Source organism: Saimiri boliviensis, chromosome 8 (assembly GCF_048565385.1).
Source record: "Saimiri boliviensis isolate mSaiBol1 chromosome 8, mSaiBol1.pri, whole genome shotgun sequence".
Classification (NCBI taxonomy): domain Eukaryota; kingdom Metazoa; phylum Chordata; class Mammalia; order Primates; family Cebidae; genus Saimiri; species Saimiri boliviensis.
Window position 1 is genome coordinate 13468005 of NC_133456.1, and position 21216 is coordinate 13489220.

General features: G+C 45.4%; 1 protein-coding gene and 1 pseudogene across 1 annotated transcript; one reads left to right on the top strand and one right to left on the bottom strand.

Annotated features, from left to right (window-relative positions):
- Positions 1-5292: 5292 nt before the first annotated feature.
- ZNF589 (zinc finger protein 589) lies at positions 5293-13731 on the bottom strand. The gene is given in 7 exon segments (XM_074403520.1): positions 5293-7136; positions 11860-12192; positions 12195-12510; positions 12512-12536; positions 12538-12577; positions 12580-12748; positions 13720-13731. Coding segments are annotated over 7 exon segments (1005 nt in total). The 3' UTR covers positions 5293-7026.
- A 6488-nt stretch (positions 13732-20219) lies between these two features.
- LOC104651128 (large ribosomal subunit protein mL66 pseudogene) lies at positions 20220-20961 on the top strand (annotated as a pseudogene).
- The last annotated feature ends 255 nt before the right edge of the window (positions 20962-21216 follow it).

Sequence of the window (21216 nt, forward strand, 5' to 3'; positions counted from 1 at the left end):
ACACAGTAGGTTTGCATCATGGCTAAGGAATCGCAATCTTAGGGAGATACTATCTCTGTCTTCTAAGGCCATTTGCCATACAGAAATCCTTGAAATAGTCTGGAACAAAAATCTGTTCAACGTCAGGCCACAAGCACCCAGAAAGACAAGAGACACAGAATTATCTCCCAATAAAACTGCCTTTCATTTAATGGCAGTCGGGTTTCTGTAGAGAAGAAACCTGGCTCCTATAAATATGGAAAGGGAGAAAACTAGAATAAACCAAGTAGTATCTGGAATTGGAGATATCAGTGTGAACTCATGTTTTATAGCAATAGATGTAAATATGTTTTTGTATGTATGTAGGGACGTATAGTCCCTTGCACTGACCTGAGAGCAGTGACACTCCAATGGTAATGACCACACCTAGCACCCAGGTCCACCAAAAGACAAATGCTATGGACTGAATTATATCCCCCTAAAATTCATATGTTGAAGCCCTAACCCCCAATGTGATAATATTTGGAAGCAGAACATTTAGGAGATAAAATTAAGTTTAGATGGCCAGGCGCAGTAGCTCACACCTGTAATAATCCCAGCACTTTGGGAGGCTGAGGCGGGCGGATCACCTGAGGTCAGGTGTTGGAGACCAGCCTGGCCAACATGGCGAAACTCTGTCTCTACTAAATAAAATAAAAAATTAGCCAGGCATGGTGATGCATGCCTGTAACCCTAGCTACTTGAGAGGCTGAGGCAGGAGAATCGCTTGAACCTGGGAGGCGGAGGTTGCAGTTAGCCAAGATTGTGCCATTGCACTCCAGCCTGGGCAACAAGAGCAAAACTCTATCTCAAAAAAAAAAAAAAAGTAGATGAGGTAATGAGGGTGGGATCCTCATGACGGGATCAGTGCCTTTATAAGAAAAGGGAGACCCGAGAGCTCTGTATGCATGCACCTAGGAAAGGCCCTGGGAGCACAGAGCAAGAAAGTGGTCATCCACAAGCTAAGAAGAGAGCCCTCACCAGAAACCAAACCTAGCCAGATCTTGACCTTGGAATTTCCAGCCTCCAAAACTATCAGAAGAAAATTTCTGATTTTTAAGCCACTCAGCCATACCATACAGTATTTTGTTATGGCAGCCCAAGCTGCCTGAGACACAAAAATGTTCATAGAAGTTTTATTCATGGCCGGGTGCGGTGGCTCAAGCCTGTAATCCCAGCACTTTGGGAGGCCGAGGCGGGTGGATCACGAGGTCGAGAGATCGAGACCATCCTGGTCAACATGGTGAAACCCCGTCTCTACTAAAAAATACAAAAAATTAGCTGGGCATGGTGGCGCGTGCCTGTAATCCCAGCTACTCAGGAGGCTGAGGCAGGAGAATTGCCTGAACCCAGGAGGCGGAGGTCGGTGAGCCGAGATCGAGCCATTGCACTCCAGCCTGGGTAACGAGCGAAACTCCGTCTCAAAAAAAAAAAAAAAAAAAACAAAAAACAAGTTTTATTCATAATAACCAAAAACTAAAACAACTCCGATGTCTATCAATAGCAGAACTAATAAACTCTGATATATGCATATAATGGAATTCTTACCAATAGAAAAGAATGAACTACTTGGATCTCAAAAAGGTGCTGAGTCATAAGAATTCGATCATGTCTTTCGCAGCAACATGGTTGAAGGTGAAGGCCATTCTCTTTTTTTTTTTTTTTTTTTTTTTTAAAGACAGAGTCTTGCTCTGTCACCCAGGCTGGACGGCAATGGCATGATCTCAGCTCACTGCAACCTCTGCCTCCCAGGTTGAAGCAATTCTCCTGCCTCAGTCTCCCCAGTAGCTGCGATTACAGGTGTAAGCTACCACACCCGGCTAATTTTCATGGTTTTTTTGTTTTTGTTTTGTAGTTATTTTGTTGTTGTTGTTGTTTTAGGATGAAGTTTGCCCAGGCTGGAGTGCAGTGGCACATTCTCAGCTCACTGCAACATCTACCTCCCAGGTTCAAGCAATTCTTCTGCCTCAGCCTCCCAAGTAGCTGGTATTACAGGTGTGAGCCACCACACCTGGCTAATTTTCATGTTTTTTGGAGGGGGGGGGGTTGTTTTTGTTTAGGACAGAGTTTCCCTCTTTTTGCCCTGGCTGAAGTGCAGTGGTGCAATCTCAGCTCACTGCAACCTCCGCCTCCCAGGTTCAAGCAATTCTGCCTCAGCCTCCCAAATAGCTGGGATTACAGGTGCATGCCACCCCCAGCTAATTTTGTAGTTTTAGTAGTCAGGGTTTTACCACATTGGCCAGGCTGGTCTTGAACTCCTGACTTCCAGTAATCCACTCACCTTGGCTTCCCAAAGTGCTGGGATTATAGGCATGAGCCACCACACCTAGTTGTATTTGTATTTTTTATTATTTTTTTGAGAAGGAGTCTTGCTTGTCGTCCAAGCTGGAGTACAGTGGCGCCATCTTGGCTCATTGCAACCTCCGCTTCCGGGGATCAAGCAATTCTCCTGCCTTGGCCTCCCAAGTAGCTGGTATTACAGGCACACATCACCACAACCAGCTAATTTTGTATTTTTAGTAGAGATGGGGTTTCACCATGTTGCCCAGGCTGGTCTTGAACTCCTGAGCTGAGGCAGTCCTCCTGTCTTGGTCTCCCAAAGTGCTGGGATTATAGGTGTGAGCCATGTGCCCAGCCAAAGAGGCCGTTATCTTAAGTGAAATAACTCAGAAACAGTCAAATACCACATGTTCTTACTAATAAGTGGGAGCTAATGTGTACACCTAGAGAGAATAGAATAATAGACAGTGGAGACTCAGAAAGGTGGAAGTAGAGTGAAGGATGAGAAATTCACTTAATGGGTACAATATACCTTTTTGGGTGATGGATACCCTAAAATCCCAGAGTTCACCACTACCTAATATATCTATGTAACAAAACTGTACTTGGTGATTCTGTGGTGAAACAGATCAAAAGAATGATTGCTTTTTGGGGGCATGGTGTAGAGCACAAGGGAACTTTGTTGGATGATGGAAATGTCCTTTATCTCAATCTGGGTAATGGTCACATGGGTGTGTGCATTTGTCAAAAGTCATCCACCTATACCTTTAAGATTTGTGTATTTTGTGATACGTGGTGTTGGAATTTTTTTTAAAAAGACTTGCTATGTTGCTATGTCCCAACACTTATCAATAACAACCCTACTAAGTAAAGTTCAGAATTCCTTTGCAGTTCTTTTTGTTCTTAGAATAGATCTCACTGAAGGTGCATAATCAGGGTATTCACATTTTATTTAGAGTAATTCTTTTTTTTTTTTTTTTTGAGATGAGATTTCACTCTATCACCCAGGCTGGAGTGCAGTTGTACAATCTCGGCTCACTGCAACCTCCACCTTCTGGGCTCAAGCGATTCTCCTGCCTCAGCCTCTAGTAACTGGGACCACAGGTGCACAACACCATATCCACCTAATTTGTATATTTTTTTGTAGAAATGGGGTTTCGCTATATTGCCCAGGCTGGTCTTGAACCCATAGACTCAAGGGTTCCACCCACCTGGCCTCCCAAAGTGCTGGGATTGTAGGCATGAGCTACCCTGCCCAGCCTAGATTAATTCTTTTTATCTCTTTGTGTTTTTTCTCAATTTGATATTCAATAGATTTCATTTATTTCTATTTTGGATTTTTTATGAACTAAATTAAGTTCATTTAAATTGATTTAACTTCATTTATTTTGAATATGCAAAACATTAACATGATTCAAAATTCAGAACTATAGGAAAAGGAACACTAGAAGTCCCAATCTCTCCCCTTTTCACTTAAACCCTGCAACAGGGGTCCCCAACTCCCAGACTTCAGACATTACCACCTAGGCTCGCCTCCTATCAGATCAGCAGTGGCTTTAGATTACTGTGGGAGTGGGAACCCTATGGGGAATTGTACATTCAGGGGATCTAGGTTATGTGCTCCTTATGAGACTCTAATACCTAATGATCTAAGGTGGAACAGTTTCATCTTGAAACCATCCCCCATCCCTAGTCCGTGGAAAAAACTATCTTCTATGAAACTGGTCCTTAGTACCTGAAAAGTTGGGGACCACTGCCCTGCAAAACCTATTCCCTATAGCAAACTAATTGTAGCCTGGGCAACAAGTGAGACCCTGTCTCTATAAAAAGTAAAAATGGGTGCGGTGGCTTATGCCTGTGATTCCAACACTTTGGGAGGCCGAGGCAGGCAGATCACCTGCGGTCAGGAGTTTGAAACCAGTCTGGGCAACATGGTGAGACCCCTGTGTCTACAAAAATTAAAATTAAAAAATTAGCTGGGTGTGGTGGTGCATGCCTGTGGACTCAGCTACTTGGGAGGTAAAGTGGGAGGATTGCTTGAGCCTGAGAAGTTGAGGCTACGGTGCAGGTTGAGCCACTGCACTCCAGCCTGGGCGACAGTGAGACCCTGTCTTTAAAAAAAAAAAAAAAAAAAAAGGGCTGGGCGCAGTGGCTCACACCTGTAATCCCAGCACTTTGGGAGGCCAAGGCAGGCGGGTCACCTGAGGTCAGGAGTTCAAGACCAGCTTGGCCAACATGATGAAACTCTGTCTCTACTAAAAATACAAACATTAGCTGGGTGTGGTGGCGGGCACCTGTAATCCCAGCTTCCCCGGGAGGCTGAGGCAGGAGAATCGCTGGAACCCAGGAGGCAGAGGCTGCAGTGTGCCGAGATGGTGCCACTGCACTGCAGCCTGGGTGACAGAGCAAGACTCCATCTCAAATAAATAAATAAATAAATAAAAAGGAGAGTGTGGCATTAGCATGGGAACGCAATTTTAGGTCCTGGGAGAGAACATAGCTCCTCCCATACCTCTTAGAGAATTTTACAGAAACAGGTAGTTTGGGCTGGTTTGTCTTCTGGTTAGCCATTGAAGATTTGTAACTCATGGGACTGAGAACTGTGGGCCAAGACCAGAATTTTAGGTTTCCCATAGGTTTGCCTGTCCCTACAAAGGTAATACGGATGCTCCTTGGCTTAACAGTGAGGTTGCATCCAAATAAGCCCATCTTAAATTGAAAATATTGTAAGACAAAAATGTGTTGAATACACCTAACCTATGGGACTCATAGCTTAGCCTCACCTACTTAAACGTGTTTAGAACACTTACATTAGGCCAGACAGGGTGGCTCATGCCTGTAATCCCAGCACTCTGGGAGGCTGAGGTGGGTGAATTGCTTGAGGCCAGGAGCTCGACCAGCCTGGGAAACATGGTGAAACCGCATCTCTACCAAATATATATACATATATATATATATATATATATATATATATATATATATATATTAGCTAGGTGTGGTGGTACGTCCCTGTAGTCCCAGCTACTCGGGCAGCTGAGATGGGAGGATTGCTTCAGCTCTGGAGGAGAAGGTTGCAGTGAGCCAAGATCATGCCACTGCACTCCAACCTGAGTGACAGAGTGAGACACTGCCACAAAAACAAACAAAACACTTACATTAGTCTAGGGTTGGGCAAAATCATCGGCAGCACAGTACACTGTAATGTCCATGGTTTACCCTCGTGAGTGTGGCAGCCTGGAGCTATGGCTCACTGCTGCTGCCCAGCATCATAAGAGTGTCATATAGCATGTTGCTAGCCCGGGGAAAAGATCAAAATTCAAAATTCAAAGTACAGTTTCTACTGAGTGCATATCATTTTCACATCATAAAGTCGAAAAATGGAAGTCGAACCACTGTAAGTGGGGGACTTCCTGTGCTATGGAAGACTGGATGGTAACCGGGTTGCTGGCAGTGCAACCACAGTTGAGAGGCTTTTTTCTTTCTCCTGAAATAACATATCTCCCCAGACACTAGACATGCTTTTCCTACATAGCCTCGATCTGGGACATTCATATCTTATCCATGGCTCTGACCCCCAACTCTTTCCTGTCTTTGGATGCTCCAGGTGGGGTTTCCCATAAAAATTCCAATGTAAAGAAACCTTATCTGCAAATTTTAGATAATCCTGTAAATGAAAAATTGCTTTGCTTTGATAACAAAGCTCTCTATAACAAAAGAAAGAAAGAAAGAGAAAAAAAGAAGAAAGAAAGATTGCAAGAAAATGGAGAACTTGGATTTAAGGAAACGGACAATGAGTATAGACTTTTCTCAAGTTTGATTGTGACTTAAGGAGAAATATATCAAGTTTAGGGAAATTTGGCAGCTTAAGGACATTTTGAAGGACTGGTAAAATGCGAATTGATTTATAGGCTCTAGTTCTTTGCCAAAAGAAAGGAAGAGTCAGGATACAGGAGAGTAAAAAGACAACTGAGATTATGAGTTCCCACAGAATATAAATTTGAAAGGGAAGCCTCCCAACACAAATTATAATTCAGGTGAGAATTGTTCCTCTGGTTTAGTGGTTCCAGGAGTCACAGGCTTTCACTTCTCTCCTTAACAGCTCTTGTGTCTATGTGATATGGTTTGGCTGTGTCCCCACCCAAATCTCATCTTAAATTGTAGCTCCCATAATTCCTACATGTCATGGGAGGGACCCAATGGGAGGTAATTGAATCTTGGGTTGGGTCTTTCCCGTGTTATTCTCGTGATAGTAAGTCTCATGAGAGCTGATGGTTTTATAAACAGAAGTTCCCCTACACAAGCTCTCTTGCCTGCCGCCATGTAAGACATTACTTTGCTCCTCATCTGCCTTCAGCCATGCTTCTGATGCCTCCCCAGCCATGTGGTACTTTGAGTCAATTCAACTTATTTTCTTTACAAATTGTCCAGTCTCAGGTATGCTTTACTAGCAGCATGACAGAATAATAGACTATGCTTCAGGGGCCCCCAAAAGCAGAGCAGGAGATGGTGAAGTGTGTGCAGGTAGTCTATTTTAGGAAGGGACCTCAGAAAACAGGCATCAGGACACTAAGAGAGTAAAAGAAGGGAGAAGGGAAAGCCATCCCAAGAACAGAGTATTGAGCTGTTTACCACAGTGGACAACAGGGCTTCCATCTACTTGGTGGTCCTCTGTCTCCCACCAAAGCCTAGGAGGCTGGTTGTTTGCCCATTGGTTTCCATCATCCATTGTCAGTGATTTGCCAGGGAGACATAACCCCTTTGCAGTCCCAGACTTGCATGCCGCCAGAAAGGCTGAGGGGCTCTTGCAGGCTTCCTGCACTGCATCAGCAGAGAAGCTCCTAGAAGGAGCACAAGAGAAAGAATGAGGAGGTCTTTGATTTCAGCTGAGTGGAGCTATGGTCAGGGTAAGAATGTAGGCCAAGAGGACGTGAGATGGGGCATAAAAAGTTGTACAGTGCCGTCCTCCCCTGCCTGTGTTTGGGTCCGCCCAGGCGCCAGCTCTGCGTGTAGCTCAGCGTATCACAGAGCCAGGCAAGAACCTGGTGAGCTACAATCTCTACTTAAGACTCAATATAGCCGGGCGCGGTGGCTCAAGCCTGTAATCCCAGCACTTTGGGAGGCCGAGGCGGGTGGATCACAAGGTCGAGAGATCGAGACCAACCTGGTCAACATGGTGAAACCCCGTCTCTACTAAAAACACACAAAATTAGCTGGGCATGGTGGTGCGTGCCTATAATCCCAGCTACTGAGGAGGCTGAGGCAGGAGAATTGCCTGAACCCAGGAGGCGGAGGTTGCAGTGAGCCGAGATCGCGCCATTGCACTCCAGCCTGGGTAACAAGAGCGAAACTCCGTCTCAAAAAAAAAAAAAAAAAAAAAAAAGACTCAATATAAGTGGATTAGTGGAAAAGGTAACATTTCCCACCATTGCAACTGGCCCTGAAGCCGTAATTGATTCTTTTTTTTTTTTTTTTTTGAGACAGAGTTTCACTCTTGGTGCCCAGGCTGGAGTGTAATGGCACAATCTCGGCTCACCGCAACCTCTGCCTCCCGGGTTCAAGTCAGCTTCCCAACTAGCTGGGATTTAAGGCATGCACCACCATGCCTAGGTAATTTTTTTTTTTTTTTTTTTTTTTTTTTTTTTAGTAGAGACGGGGTTTCTCCATGTTACGATCAGGCTGGTCTCGAACTCCCGACCTCATGATCTGCCCACCTTGGCCTCCCAAAGTGCTGGGATTACAAGCGTTAGCCACCACACCCGGCAAATTGATTCTTATTAACCTCCCTCCTTTACTAACCATATTATAGTTCCTGCCCCTCGAGTTAACCCTTACAGGTCGAAGATGCTTACCTACTGGGAAAACATAGACTTTCACCTCTAAGAGCTCAGATCCCTTAGCTGACTTACTCCACCCTCACCCGTTTCTTTCCTGGAGAGAGGTTTACCATAGGGCCCAGCATCTGAATCACTGGAGCCAGTTGTGGAGATCTTGATTCTCACCTTACTCCAAGGCCTAGAAAGAGGAATTCCTGAGGCCAGGGCATGAAGGGACCCCTCAAGATAGGAAAGGAGGGTTAATAAGGCAGGGGAGAAAAGGCAGTGATGATGGAAAGGAACAGCTGCAGAAAACTGGGATCCCTGGGATTGCACTCAGCGAGCACTCCTGCAAAGGCTTATAGGAAAGTGGCCTCTAAATGCAGACCTCTAAGATGCTAAAACTGTGGCAAAGTGAGGTGGAGCCATTCCTCAGAGAGGGAGAACATAAGGAATCAATGACAGCTGGAACTGACCTTAGGCAGTTCTATCCTTGTTCCCCAGATGGTGGGCAAGTAGCAGAGGTGGCAAGTAGCCCCTCCAGAGCCTTCTGTGGCTCCTCCCAAAGCACTCTCCCCCACCATCCTACCCTGCAGGCACCACTTCAATAAGATTTGGAAAACAAGTTGGGCTCGGTGGCTCATGCCTGTAATCCCAGTACTTTGGGAGGCCAAGGCGGGCAGATCACCTGAGGTTGGGAGTTCAAGACCAGCCTGACCAACACGGAAAACCCTGTCTCTACTAAAAATACAATATTAGCCAGGCAGGGTGGTGCATGCCTGTGATTCCAGCTACTCAGGAGGCTGAGGCAGGAGAATCGCTTGAACCTGGGAGGTGGAGGTTGTGGTGAGCCAAGATTGTGCCACTGTGCTGCAGCCTGGGCAACAAGAGTGAAACTCCATCTCAAAAGAAAAAAAAAAAAGGGAAACAAAGGGAAAAGTCAGTGCTGAAGAACAAGTCCACAGGGAGGGATAAAGAACAGTCTCTAGGTGTGTGCTGAGGGAGAAGCTGCGCTGAGGGACAAAGTTCAAGGAAAGGGGATGAGGGATTTGGAGGGCCAAACACAATGGTAGAAAAATGGGCAGAGCCAGGGAACTTTAGGGGTGGGGTTGAAGGATGAGGTCAGCAGGGAGACAGGCCACCTTGATCTCAGTTTGACTGAGTGGGCCCTGCAGTCATTTGAATGAAGTCCCATATCATCCTTCAGAAATGAGCTGTCAGCCCCTACACCAGAGACACCTTTCCTCACCCCTCCCCTTCCCCAGCAACCCTTTACTGCGAAGGTCTCACAACACCTCCAGCCTGTTACTGCAGAGATGAGGCCATTACAGCCCTGATTTCATTCTCTTTTCGAAGAGACAAAGGAAGGGGTGATTCTTGACTAGACGGCACCCACAGCCATCTGCCCCAGCCTAGACAGAGGTACCCTCTGCATATCCTCCTCTGACTGCCTGGACCTGCCAGTCATCTCGCTGGGCCAGACCTGTGTGGTGTCTCTACAGTGCTTACATAGATTTTAATAGAAAATGAGGCCAGACGCGGTAGCTCACACCTATAATCCCAGCACTTTGGGAGGCAGAGGCGGGTGAATCACAAGGTCAGGAGTTCAAGACCAACCTGGCCAACATAGTGAAACCCCATCTCTACTAAAAATACACAAATTAGCTGGGCGTGGTGGCGGGTAACTGTATCCCAGCTACTCAGGAGGCTGAGGCAGAGAATTGCTTGAACCTGGGAGGCAGAAGTTGCAGTGAGCCGAGATCGCACCACTGCACTCCAGCCTGGGCATCTGAGCGAGATTCTGTCTCAAAAAAAAAAAAAAAAAAAAAAAAAAAAAGTTCATTTATATATATAAAATGAACATTTTTTTCTCCCTGTCATCTTTAAAGAAGATATATGATCGTTAATTTTTCCACTTTGCTTTTCTATGGGAGAAGTAACTTTGAGGTCTTGTGGAATGATGGTGACCCACCCTTCCCCTGCTCAGCAACCCCTAAACACACACACATACACACACTGTGGCTTTTACCTCAGGCCGTGGGAAAGAGGCAGCATTAGGGTTGTAGGCCAGGCAGGGGTAAGAAGAAACTACATTCCAGGTACCCCTAGCCCTTCCCCCAACCAGGCTAAGCTTGGGGATTCCCTGGAGATCAACCACTTCCAGTGAGAGGCAGTGGACAAAAGTCTCTGCACCCAGTAACTCCTTTTCTCTCTCCAAGTCCTTCTTCTTTTCCAGCATCAAAACCAAGCCTAAGTAATTTGAGGCTACCCAAATGTCTCTCCCCTCTTTTCTGCGACAAAGGGTCTCTTAGCAAATAAAGGCACTGGGGCCTGAATGGACAGCTCTCCAAGGTATACTCATTGACAGAGGGTGTCAGGTAGGGCTAGCCCCAGGCCAAGAAGAGAATAAGGCAGGCCGGGCGCGGTGGCTCAAGCCTGTAATCCCAGCACTTTGGGAGGCCGAGGCGGGTGGATCACGAGGTCAAGAGATCGAGACCATCCTGGTCAACATGGTGAAACCCCGTCTCTACTAAAAATACAAAAAATTAGCTGGGCGTGGTGGCGCATGCCTGTAATCCCAGCTACTCAGGAGGCTGAGGCAGGAGAATTGCCTGAACCCAGGAGGCGGAGGTTGCGGTGAGCCGAGATCGCGCCATTGCACTCCAGCCTGGGTAACAAGAGCGAAACTCCGTCTCACAAAAAAAAAAAGAAGAAGAGAATAAGGCAAACTGTCAGAACCTGGGCCATATGGGCCCTGAGAGTGTGGGACAGATGGCTAAAGGCCTTAGCACCATTACTGGACGTAATTTAGCCACCTGAGTGTGGCTAAAACACTGTGAACTGAGATTGGCGGATTCAAGAGGAGCTGTGTTTAAATACCCTTAAACCTAACATTGGAAGGTCGATGATGAGGCATTGCTAGTAGTCATCACTGTCACTGAGGGCCAACATGGCATGGCTATCAGGTTTAAGTCCTGAGTCTGAAGAACTTTTAGCGTGTGGTTAAATAATCTTGGACTTGGGACTGGAGGGTTAGAAAGGGGACCTGGTTAAGGAGTCCCTCAGATCATAAGGCTGGAGACTGAACTGTGAGTAAAATCTAAAGGTGGGGTGGGAGAAAATACAGCAAAGGCTAGAGATGTAGAAAAAGCAGAAGCGTGTCACAGAAGCCAATGGAAGACCACAGCTGCAGGAGGAAGTAGTCAAGTGCAAAGACCATTCCTCCAAGAGGACTGTCACTTGGCACCTCTGCTCTCCGAAGTCAGAGCTCTGCCATCTTCACATCTGCAGGAATATCAGGGGTCAGAAGACTGTCCCTGAAGCCCTTAGAACTAGAGCGGGGTAGGTGTATGGTGGACAGATTTGACTCCCAGTGTCTCTTAAGGGGCCACTTCCAACCAGCACTTACCCTCACTCCCTGTGAAGGCTTCTCCCGAGTGTATCCTCACGTGGGCTGAGAGTGGACTTGCGGCTACTCGACATGCGTAAGGCTTCGCTGCCATGCGTGTCCCCCAGTGTGTGTTGAGGACTCCCTTGCTGCTAAATCCCCACCCACATTCCCCACACACATAAGGCTTCTCCCCTGAGTGCGTTCTCCGATGTGACTTGAGTGTCGACTTCCGGGTAAATCCACGCCCACACTCCTCACACACATGCGGCTTCTCCCCTGAATGTGCCCTCTGCTGTATGAGAGTGGATTTATCACAAAAGCCCCACCCACACTCTCTGCAAATGAAAGGCTTCTCACCTGAATGTATCCTCTGGTGTTTGATGAGGCATGATCTCCTCACAAAGCTTCGGCCGTTGTTCCTACACACGTAAGGCGTATCCTCTGTGTGAATTCTCTGGTGCTGAATGAGGTGTGACTTGTTACGAACGCCTTGCCCACACACCGTGCACATAAATGGCTTCTCCCTTGTGTGTGTCCTCCGATGTGGGCTGAGGTGTGACTTGCGGCTAAAGCCTCACCCACACTCTCCATAGACATAAGACTTTTCTCCTGTGTGCGTCCTCTGGTGTCTGATGAGCTGTGACTTCCCGCTGAAGCCTCACCCACACCCCCTGCACACCTGTGACTGCTTTTGTCTGAAGATTTTTCCGCTGTGACTGCCTTCTGTCTGAACAGGTTTGACTTCTGGCTAAAAGCTAGTGCATACTCTCCAAACCTTACCGCTCTAAACCCTGGGGTTTTTGCCTTCTTGGAAATTCTGTCTACTACCTCAGAGCTTGCATCCTGGGCTAGACTGAGCTGTATCTCTAACATTCTGTTGCCTCCCTGAGAGCTTACTGGTGGTCTCTGGAACAGGCTAGAGAAACCCACTAAAGTCCCCCTCTCATTTATACTCCAAAACAAGGGTCTAACACCTCCTTCCACTCGTTGATCTTTTGCTTCAGCTCCCCCTGTGATTTTTAGCAGAACAATGTGGCCTGTGGCTGATCCTCCTGGCAGGGATTTCCTGGGTGGGTTGATTTCCTGCATAAAATCCTGGAATAGGATGATTGTGTAGCTCATCTTGGCTAAGGAATTGCTGACTGCCAAAGACCACGGGACAAGAGGGACAGGTATGGACTTCTGGCTTTGATTCTGCTGAAGAGAGAAAGTTCCCAGAAGAGTCACAGGAAGGGCTGACTGCGCTCTTGTTTTACGAAAAGACCTAGCCCATTAATCATTCTCAGTGATTAAAGTCTCTCTCCCCAAGATGTGCTGTGCAGGACCTATATTTCTATTCAACTTCTTCAAACTTTTGATTTAGAAATCATTTCAAATATACAGAAAAGTGTAAGAATATGAATAATACAAAGGGCCGGGAGCAGTGGCTCACACCTGTAATCCCAGCACTTTGGGAAGCTGAGGTGAGCAGACTGCCTGAGCTCAGGAGTTTGAGACCAACCTGGACAACACGGTGAAACACTGTCAAAAAAAAAAAAAAATCCTTGTTTCCCATGATTAGATTAAGCTTATGCATTGCACTCCATTTTTACATATTACATATTTTACTTTAATCCAAAAAGCCCACAATCGAATCTATTCTATATATTATCCCAACAGAGAATCTTCCAAGTAGGCATCCGAGACATCCTCAGCTCTGTAAATATCTATAATGATACTAAAATTATCCTCTACCAGCTGGGCGCAATGGCTCACACCTGTAATACCAGCACTTAGGGAGGCCAAGGCAGGCAGATCACCTGAGGTTGGGAATTCGAGATCAGCCTGACCAACATGGAGAAACCCTGCCTGTACTAAAAATACAAAATTAGCTGGGTGTGGTGGTGCATTCCTGTAATCCCAGCTTCTCGGGAGGCTGAGGCAGAATCGCTTAAACCTGAGAGGCGCAGGTTGCAGTGAGCTGAGATCGCGCCATTGCATTCCAGCCTGGGGGACAAGAGTGAAACTTCATCTCAAGAAAAAAAAAAAGATAATTTTTTAGAAGATGGAATGTGTGGATCTCATCTGGATCCTGATTCAAATTTGCAAAAAACTTTTTTGAGATAATCAGGTAAATTTGAACATGGATTAGGTGTTGGATGATATTGAAGCACTACTAATAACTTTGTGAGTTCTGGTCATGATACTATGGTTATATAAGAAAATGTCCTGGCTGACGTGGTGACTCATGCCTATAATCCCAGCACTTTGGGAGGCTGAGGCAGGCAGTTCACTTGAGGTCAGAAGTTCAAGACCAGGCTGGCTAACATGGTAAAACCCCATTTCTACTAAAAACACAAAAAACTAGCTGGGTGTAGTGGTGCACAACTACAATCCCAGCTATTGGGAGGCTGATGTGGAATAACTGCTTGAATCCAGGAGACAGAGGTTGCGGTGAGCCAAGATCGTGCCATTGCACTCCAGCTTGGGCAACAAGAGTGAAACTCCATCTCAAAAAAAAACAAAGAAGAAAAAAAGAAAATGTCTTTATTTATTGGAGTTGCACTGTGATATAACAGGAGTGGTATGTCATGATATTTGAGATTTGCTTTAAATAATTCAGCAATAAAAGAAAAAGTGATGTAGAAAGAAAGGGAAGGTGAATCAAGGACGAAAACAGCTTAACACCTGAAATGGATCCAATGAGGTCCAAAGTTTCAGCATCAAAATTAGTTTGAATCAGACTATTTTAAGACAATTTTAAGATATTCTTCAGAATCAACAAAATGGATGAGCATAAAGATAGACAATAACAAGACCAGAGGAAACAAGATAAAAACAAGACCAAATCAGATTGGCCAACTGAAAGCAAACTTAAATGGATGAGTCTACACTGAAATAGAAGTAGGCAACTGAGTTAGAAGCCAAATGGATTGAAATGAGGCCAATTCAAATTAGAGAGAAGCAGTGCAATATAGGTCTAAGTAGATGCAAAGAGAACAAATCAGAGCTATTTAATTCATAGCTATGCCAGATGAAGATAAGCCTTGAGAAAGCAGCTGACAGGAATTTTTAACTCTGAAAATATGACTCTCATCAAGAACTCAGGAATATCTAGAATACTTTTGTCCTTGCCAACCTAATAATCAATTTTAGTTTTTAAATAAGTGAATAAAAACATGATGTATGCATGCCTGTAATCCCAATACTTTGGGAGGCCAAGGCGGGCAGATCATCTGAGGTCAGAAGTTCTAGACCAGCCTGACCAACAAGGAGAAATCCCGTCTCTTAAAAAAAAAACACCATGATATATAATATCCAGTAATCTATAAACATCAAACTGACAGATTTGTACTTTAAACCTTAAACATTTCCAACTCCTAGGTCATAGACGGCATCTCTCACAACTCTTCTCCTTCTTCTCTGTTCTCCAACCACCTTGGCCTCCTTGCTTTTCCTGCAAAGGACTAGGTATGCTCCTGCCTCCAGGGCCTTAGCACTGCTTTCCCCCTGCCTGGAGCAGTTTCCCAACAGACCCACATATCCAACCTCCTTACCTCCTTCAAGCCTTTGCTCAAATGTACTTCCTCATAGAGGCCTACCCTGATCAAACAATTTAAAAGTTCAGCCAGTTGCCTCTATACCCGGGCCCTTCAGATCTTTCTTAATCTCCTGTACTTATATTTATAGATATCATATATATATATATATATATATATATATATATATATATATATATAAAAGCCATGTAGCATTTATTATCCTTTGACATATATAATTTACCTAGATATGTTTCTTATTGTATATTGTCAGTCTGCCTATACGAGAATGTAAGCTCCATGGCAGAAGAAATGTTTTATCATTCTATTCACTGATATGTTTTAAGAGATTTAAAACATTGCTGGCACACTGAATATAGTCAGGAAATACTTGAATGGAAAGATGAAGGAAGAGAACATGTCCTTACCCAATGAGACCAGATTCCTAAGATTTTCCAGCATCATTTCTTTGTACAGGTTCCTCTGCTCAAGGCTCAGCCTCTTCCACTCTGCCTCAGTGAAAACCACAGCCACATCCTTGAAAGTCACTGGTCCCTAAATCAACCAATAAATTCATATTGATCAAGTCACCATTAAGATTCACAGAGAGAATGGAACTGGTGGTCTTGGAGAATGGGCGCAGTGGCTCACACCTGCAATCCCAGCACTTTGGGAGGCCGAGGCAGGAGGTTCTCTTGAGGTCAGGAGTTCAAGACCAGCCTGCCCAATATGGTGAAACACTGTCTCCACTAGAAATACAAAAATTAGCTGGGCGTAGTGGCACATGCCTGTAGTCCCAGCTACTGGGGAGGCTGAGGCAGGAGAATCGCTTGACCCCGGGAGGCAGAGGTTGCAGTAAACCAACATCATTCCACTGCATTCCAGCATGGGTGGCAGAGTGAGACTCCATCTTAAAAAGAGAAAGAGAGAGCCGGGCGCAGTAGCTCAAGCCTGTAATCCCAGCACTTTGGGAGTCCGAGGCAGGTGGATCACGAGGTCACAAGATCGAGGCCATCCTAGTCAGCATGGTGAAACCCCATCTCTACTAAAAATACAAAAAATTAGCTGGGCAGGGTGGCACATGCCTGTAATACCAGCTACTCAGGAGTCTGAGGCAGGAGAATTGCCTGAACCCAGGAGACGGAGGTTGCGGTGAGCCAAGATCATGCCATTGCACTCCATCCTGGTTAACGAGAACGAAACTCCATCTCAAAAAAAAAGAAAAAAAGAAATGAATCTGGTACTTGGGAGGCTGAGGTGGGAGGATTGCTTGAGCCCAGGAGTTCAAGACCAATCTGGGCAACACAGTGAAACCCTGTTTCTTTGAAAAATAAGCAAAAATTAGCCCGGTATGGTTGTGTGCACCTGTAGTTCCAGCTACTCAGGAGGCTGAGGTAGGAGGATTGCCTGAGCCAGGAGGTCAGGGCTGCAGTGAGCTGAGATCACACCACTGCACTCCAGCCTGGGTGATAAGACCCTGTCTCAAGAAAACCTACACCATATGCTTTTTCATCTTCAATTATCTTCTCTTCAAAATGAGTATTCAGTGGTGTTTTCTCTTTAGTTACACTTGAAAGGTGGCATTGCCCTCAGATGCCAAGGGAGTCACCATTCAACTTACTTCTACTGAATTCAAGCATTATTTGTTCAGTGACCAACTGCTTCAGCCTGTGGGTATTCCATGACACTCCTAACTTGCACTAGTTCTTTTGTTTTTTGTGGGTTTTTTTTTTTTTTTTTTTTTTTTTTGAGACAGAGTCTCACTGTCACCCAGGCTGAAGTGCAGTGGCGTGATCTTGGCTCACTGCAGCCTCCGCCTTCTGGGTTCAAGCGATTCTCCCGCTTCAGCCTCCCAAATAGCTAGAACCACAGGTGCGTGTCACCACACCTGGCTAATATTTTTTTTTGTTTTTTTGTTTTTGTTTTTAGTAGAGATGGGGTTTCACCATGTTGGCCAGGCTGGTCTCCGACTCCTGACCTCAAGTGATCTGCCCGCCTCAGACTCGCCTTAGATTTTTAACCTCACCCTGTGGACTTTGGGGAACATTTGCACATTATTCCCAGCTGCTTCTGATCACCTTGACTACCTCTTTTCTGACTCAGCCTCTTCCTCCTGTTCTCAGGTATACATCAATCTTCTTGTCCACCTTCTAAGTGGTCCTTGGCACTCTAGGAGTTGGTAATATTAATTCCAGGTTCTAAAGCTACACTAATTGAGCTTCTATCAGATCAAAGATGACAGTAGGGGCTGGAGGAAGCACACGGCAAAGTTACCAAGCCAGAGCTTCTTAGCATCCTCCCCTGAGAGCTGGACTATAAAAGAGATTTACTAAAACCCAGCACAGAAGTGTAGAAGAAGTAGAGAATAATAATGACGCTGAGCTAAGAGTAGGAAACTGTAGATACTGAAATCCTTCAGTGTGTGAGAAGTTTTGGGAGGGATGTCACATCTACAGCCAGCAGCCCAGGCAGTCAGGTCACATGGCATAGTGTAGGAGGGAAGACAAAATGTCTAGACAGCAGGTCAGGACCCAGGATTAGGCAGCCAAGGCCTGAATGGGCAGTGATGTGGGCTGTTGTCCCTTATACGCTTTCTGTGACCTGCTGCTTCTGGCACATCCTGATTCTTATATTCTCAGTGATCTTTCCCCTTTTCTTTTTGTATCCCAGGTCTCATAAATTATCTTGCTCAAGCTTTGTGTCTCTCATGCTCCAGCATCCTCTCCATTTCTCTCTTAACTCCTCTCCCCATCTAGTTCTTCCACTGAAGCATAGAACAGGCTCAGCAACAATGGATGCTAGGCTTTTTGCACAGTGGATGTAGTAGAAGCCCAATCTATGGAGTCAAACCACCCAAGTCCAAATCCCAGTTTTGTCACTTACACAATATGTGACCTTGGGAAACTTACATAAACCGCTCTGTGTCTTAGTTTCCACATCTGTAAAATGGGCTTGATAATGACACCTACTGTCAAAGTCATGAGATTAAATGACTTAACAAATATAAAGCACTTATATCAATGCCTGACATGTAGTAAACCTTTGCTATTGCTATTTGCTATAATTAAGCAATAGAATGTTTTATATTTAAGTGAAAACTGATTTTTAAAATAAGTAAATAATTGTTGGTTCTCAAAAAATAATCAAACATTCTGTCCAGTACAACAAGGCAAGAAAAGGAAGTAAAAAGCAGAGAGACTGGTAAGGAAGAAATAAAATCATCCCTATTTGACAAGGCCATGGTTTTCTATGTAGGAAATGCAAAGGAATCTATAAAAATAACTATACGGCTGGACGTGGTGGCTCATACCTGTAATCCTAGCACTTTCGGAGGCTGAGGCGGGTAGATTGCCTGAGCTCAGGAGTTCGAGACCAGCCTGGGAAACATGGTGAAATCCCATCTCTACTAAAATACAAAAAATTACCTGGGCATGGCAGTGTGCACCTGTAGTCCCAGCTACTCAGGAGGCTGGGGCAGGAGAATCACTTGAACCCGGGAGGGAGAGGTTGTGGTGAGCCAAGATCGAGCCACTGCACTACAGCCTGGGGGACAGAGCAAAAAAAAAAAAAAATTATATAACTAATAAGTGAGTCCAGGAGGATTGAAAGATACAAGATGAACACACAAAAATCCATTGTATTCCTACAGATTAGGAGCGACCATGTGGAAACTGAAATTAAAAACATAATAGCAGGCCGGGCGCGGTGGCTCAAGCCTGTCATCCCAGCACTTTGGGAGGCCGAGGGGGGTGGATCACGAGGTCAAGAGATCGAGACCATCCTGGTCAACATGGTGAAACCCCGTCTCTACTAAAAATACTAAAAATTAGCTGGGCGTGGTGGCTCGTACCTGTAATCCCAGCTCCTCAGGAGGCTGAGGCAGGAGAATTGCCTGAGCCCAGGAGGCGGAGGTTGCGGTGAGCCGAGATCACGCCATTGCACTCCAGCCTGGGTAACAAGGGCGAAACTCCATCTCAAAAACAAAAACAAAAACAAAAACAAAAAACATAATAGCATTTATCAGCACTACCCCAAAAATGAGGTGTCTAACGTAAATCCAACAAAACAAGTATAACATCTGTACACTGAAAACTACAAAATGCCAATGGAAGAAAAATCAAAGATCTAGATCAATGGGGAGACACAGCACGTTCACAGGCTGGAAGGCTCTACATAGCAGAGATGGCAATCTTCCCCAAAATGGTCTATAGATTTAACACAATTCCTATCAAAATCCCAATCAGATATTTTTGTAGATGTAGACAACTTATCCTATAATGTATATGATAAGGCAAAGAAACTAGAACCAAGTAAGAGGGATCACTCTACCTGGTATTAAACTTACTACTTAGTATTTGATCACTGTAATACTTGAGACAGGGTATTGATGGAAGAGTAGACACACAGATCAATAGAAGAAAACCGAGAACCCAAAAAGAGAACAACACAAATACCCTAAACTGGATTTTTGTAAACACAATTCAATGGAGAATAGACTTTTCAACAAATGGCACTGGAACAACTGGACATTCATAGCCAAAAAAAATTAACCTCAACCTAAAACCTCACACTTTATATGAAAAAAAAATTCAAAATGAATTACAAATTTAAATATAAAAATGTTAGAAGAAAATACAGGAGAAGATTGATTTGGGGATCTAGTGCTTGGCAAAGGGTTTTTAGACATGACACCAAAACCACAATCCATAAAAGAAAAAATAATAAACCAAACTTCGCCAAAGTTCAAACTGTTTTTGGTGGCTCCTGTCTGTAATCCTATCAATTTGGGAGTCTGAGGAGGGTGGATCACCTGAGGTCAGGAGTTCAAGAGCAGCCTGGCCAACGTAGTGAAACCCTGTCTCTACTAAAAATACAAAAATTAGCCAGGCTTGGTGGCGCATGCCTGTAACTTCAGCTACCCGGAAGGCTGAGGCAGGAGAATCACTTGAACCCAGGAGGTAGAGGTTGCAGTAGGCCAAGATCGTACCACTGAACCCCAGCCTGGGTGACAGAGCAAGACCTCATCTAGAGGAAAAAAAAAACAAAAACTTTTTTATTCTAGAAGATCCCTATCTCTTCCAGAAAATAGAAGCAGAGGGAACCTTTCCTAACCCATCCTATGAATCCAGCATTACCCTAATAACCAATCTAGATTAAAACATTAGAAATTAAAACTATAGATCAATGTATCTCACAGAGATGGAATACCCTCCTCCCAAAATACAAGCAAATCAAATCCAGAAATGTATTACGAATAATTACACACCACACTTGGGTTTATTATAGTTTTCAAAGCTGATTCAACATTTGAAAATCAATCATTGTAGAGGTCAGGGTTGTTTTTTCAAGATGGTGGCTTCAAGGCTCTGGTGTCCAGCTTTGGGCAGGTTCACCATGGGCTCCTAGCGAGCCAGCAGTGACCAGCTGGTCTCCACTTCCAGCTCGTGGGTTCAGGGAAGTGGTGGAGATCCAAGAAGGGAAGTCAACTATAATTGAAGGCCATATCACAGCGACTCCCAAGGAGAGTCCAAATCCTCCTAAACCCTCTGGCCAGTGCCCCATCTGCCACTGGAACCTGAAGCACAAATATAACTATGACGATGTTCTGCAGCTTAGCCAGCTCATCTGACCTCACGGAGGCATACTGGCCTGAAAGATGACAGGCCTACCCTGGGAAGAGCACCCCAAGATCAAGGAATGTGTGAAGACGGCCTACAGAGCAGGTCCGTTACCAAATCATGGGCCTCGGCTTCCTAAAGGAGTTGTTCTGAAAAGCAAACCCCAAACTCAACTGGTACCTGCCATGCTGGGTTCCCTGCTCCCTCAAGCCCATCTGCAAAAAAAGGCCCCCACTGGAACAGGGTGCTCATGGCTGTGGGGTCACCCCTCCTGAGGGACAAACGCCTGCTACTCAGGAACACCTTGGAAGCTGTATCACTGAGTGCAGGGCTTCCAGAGTTCCTCCGGCACCAGCGCTGTGGAGTAGGAGGTCTACTCACAAGCCCTCGGCCACAGCTATACTCCTGCCCCACCCCACCACGATGGCCTGGCCCCTCTGACATGGATGGACAGGGGACAGTGGGACAAACTCCAGTACCCATGGCCTGCCCAGTAGGAATGCTGAGAGCTAGAGCCAGGCAGGGCAGTTGGGTCCCGTGGCAGCTGCTGTGGGGCTTGGGCCATACTCAGTGCTGGG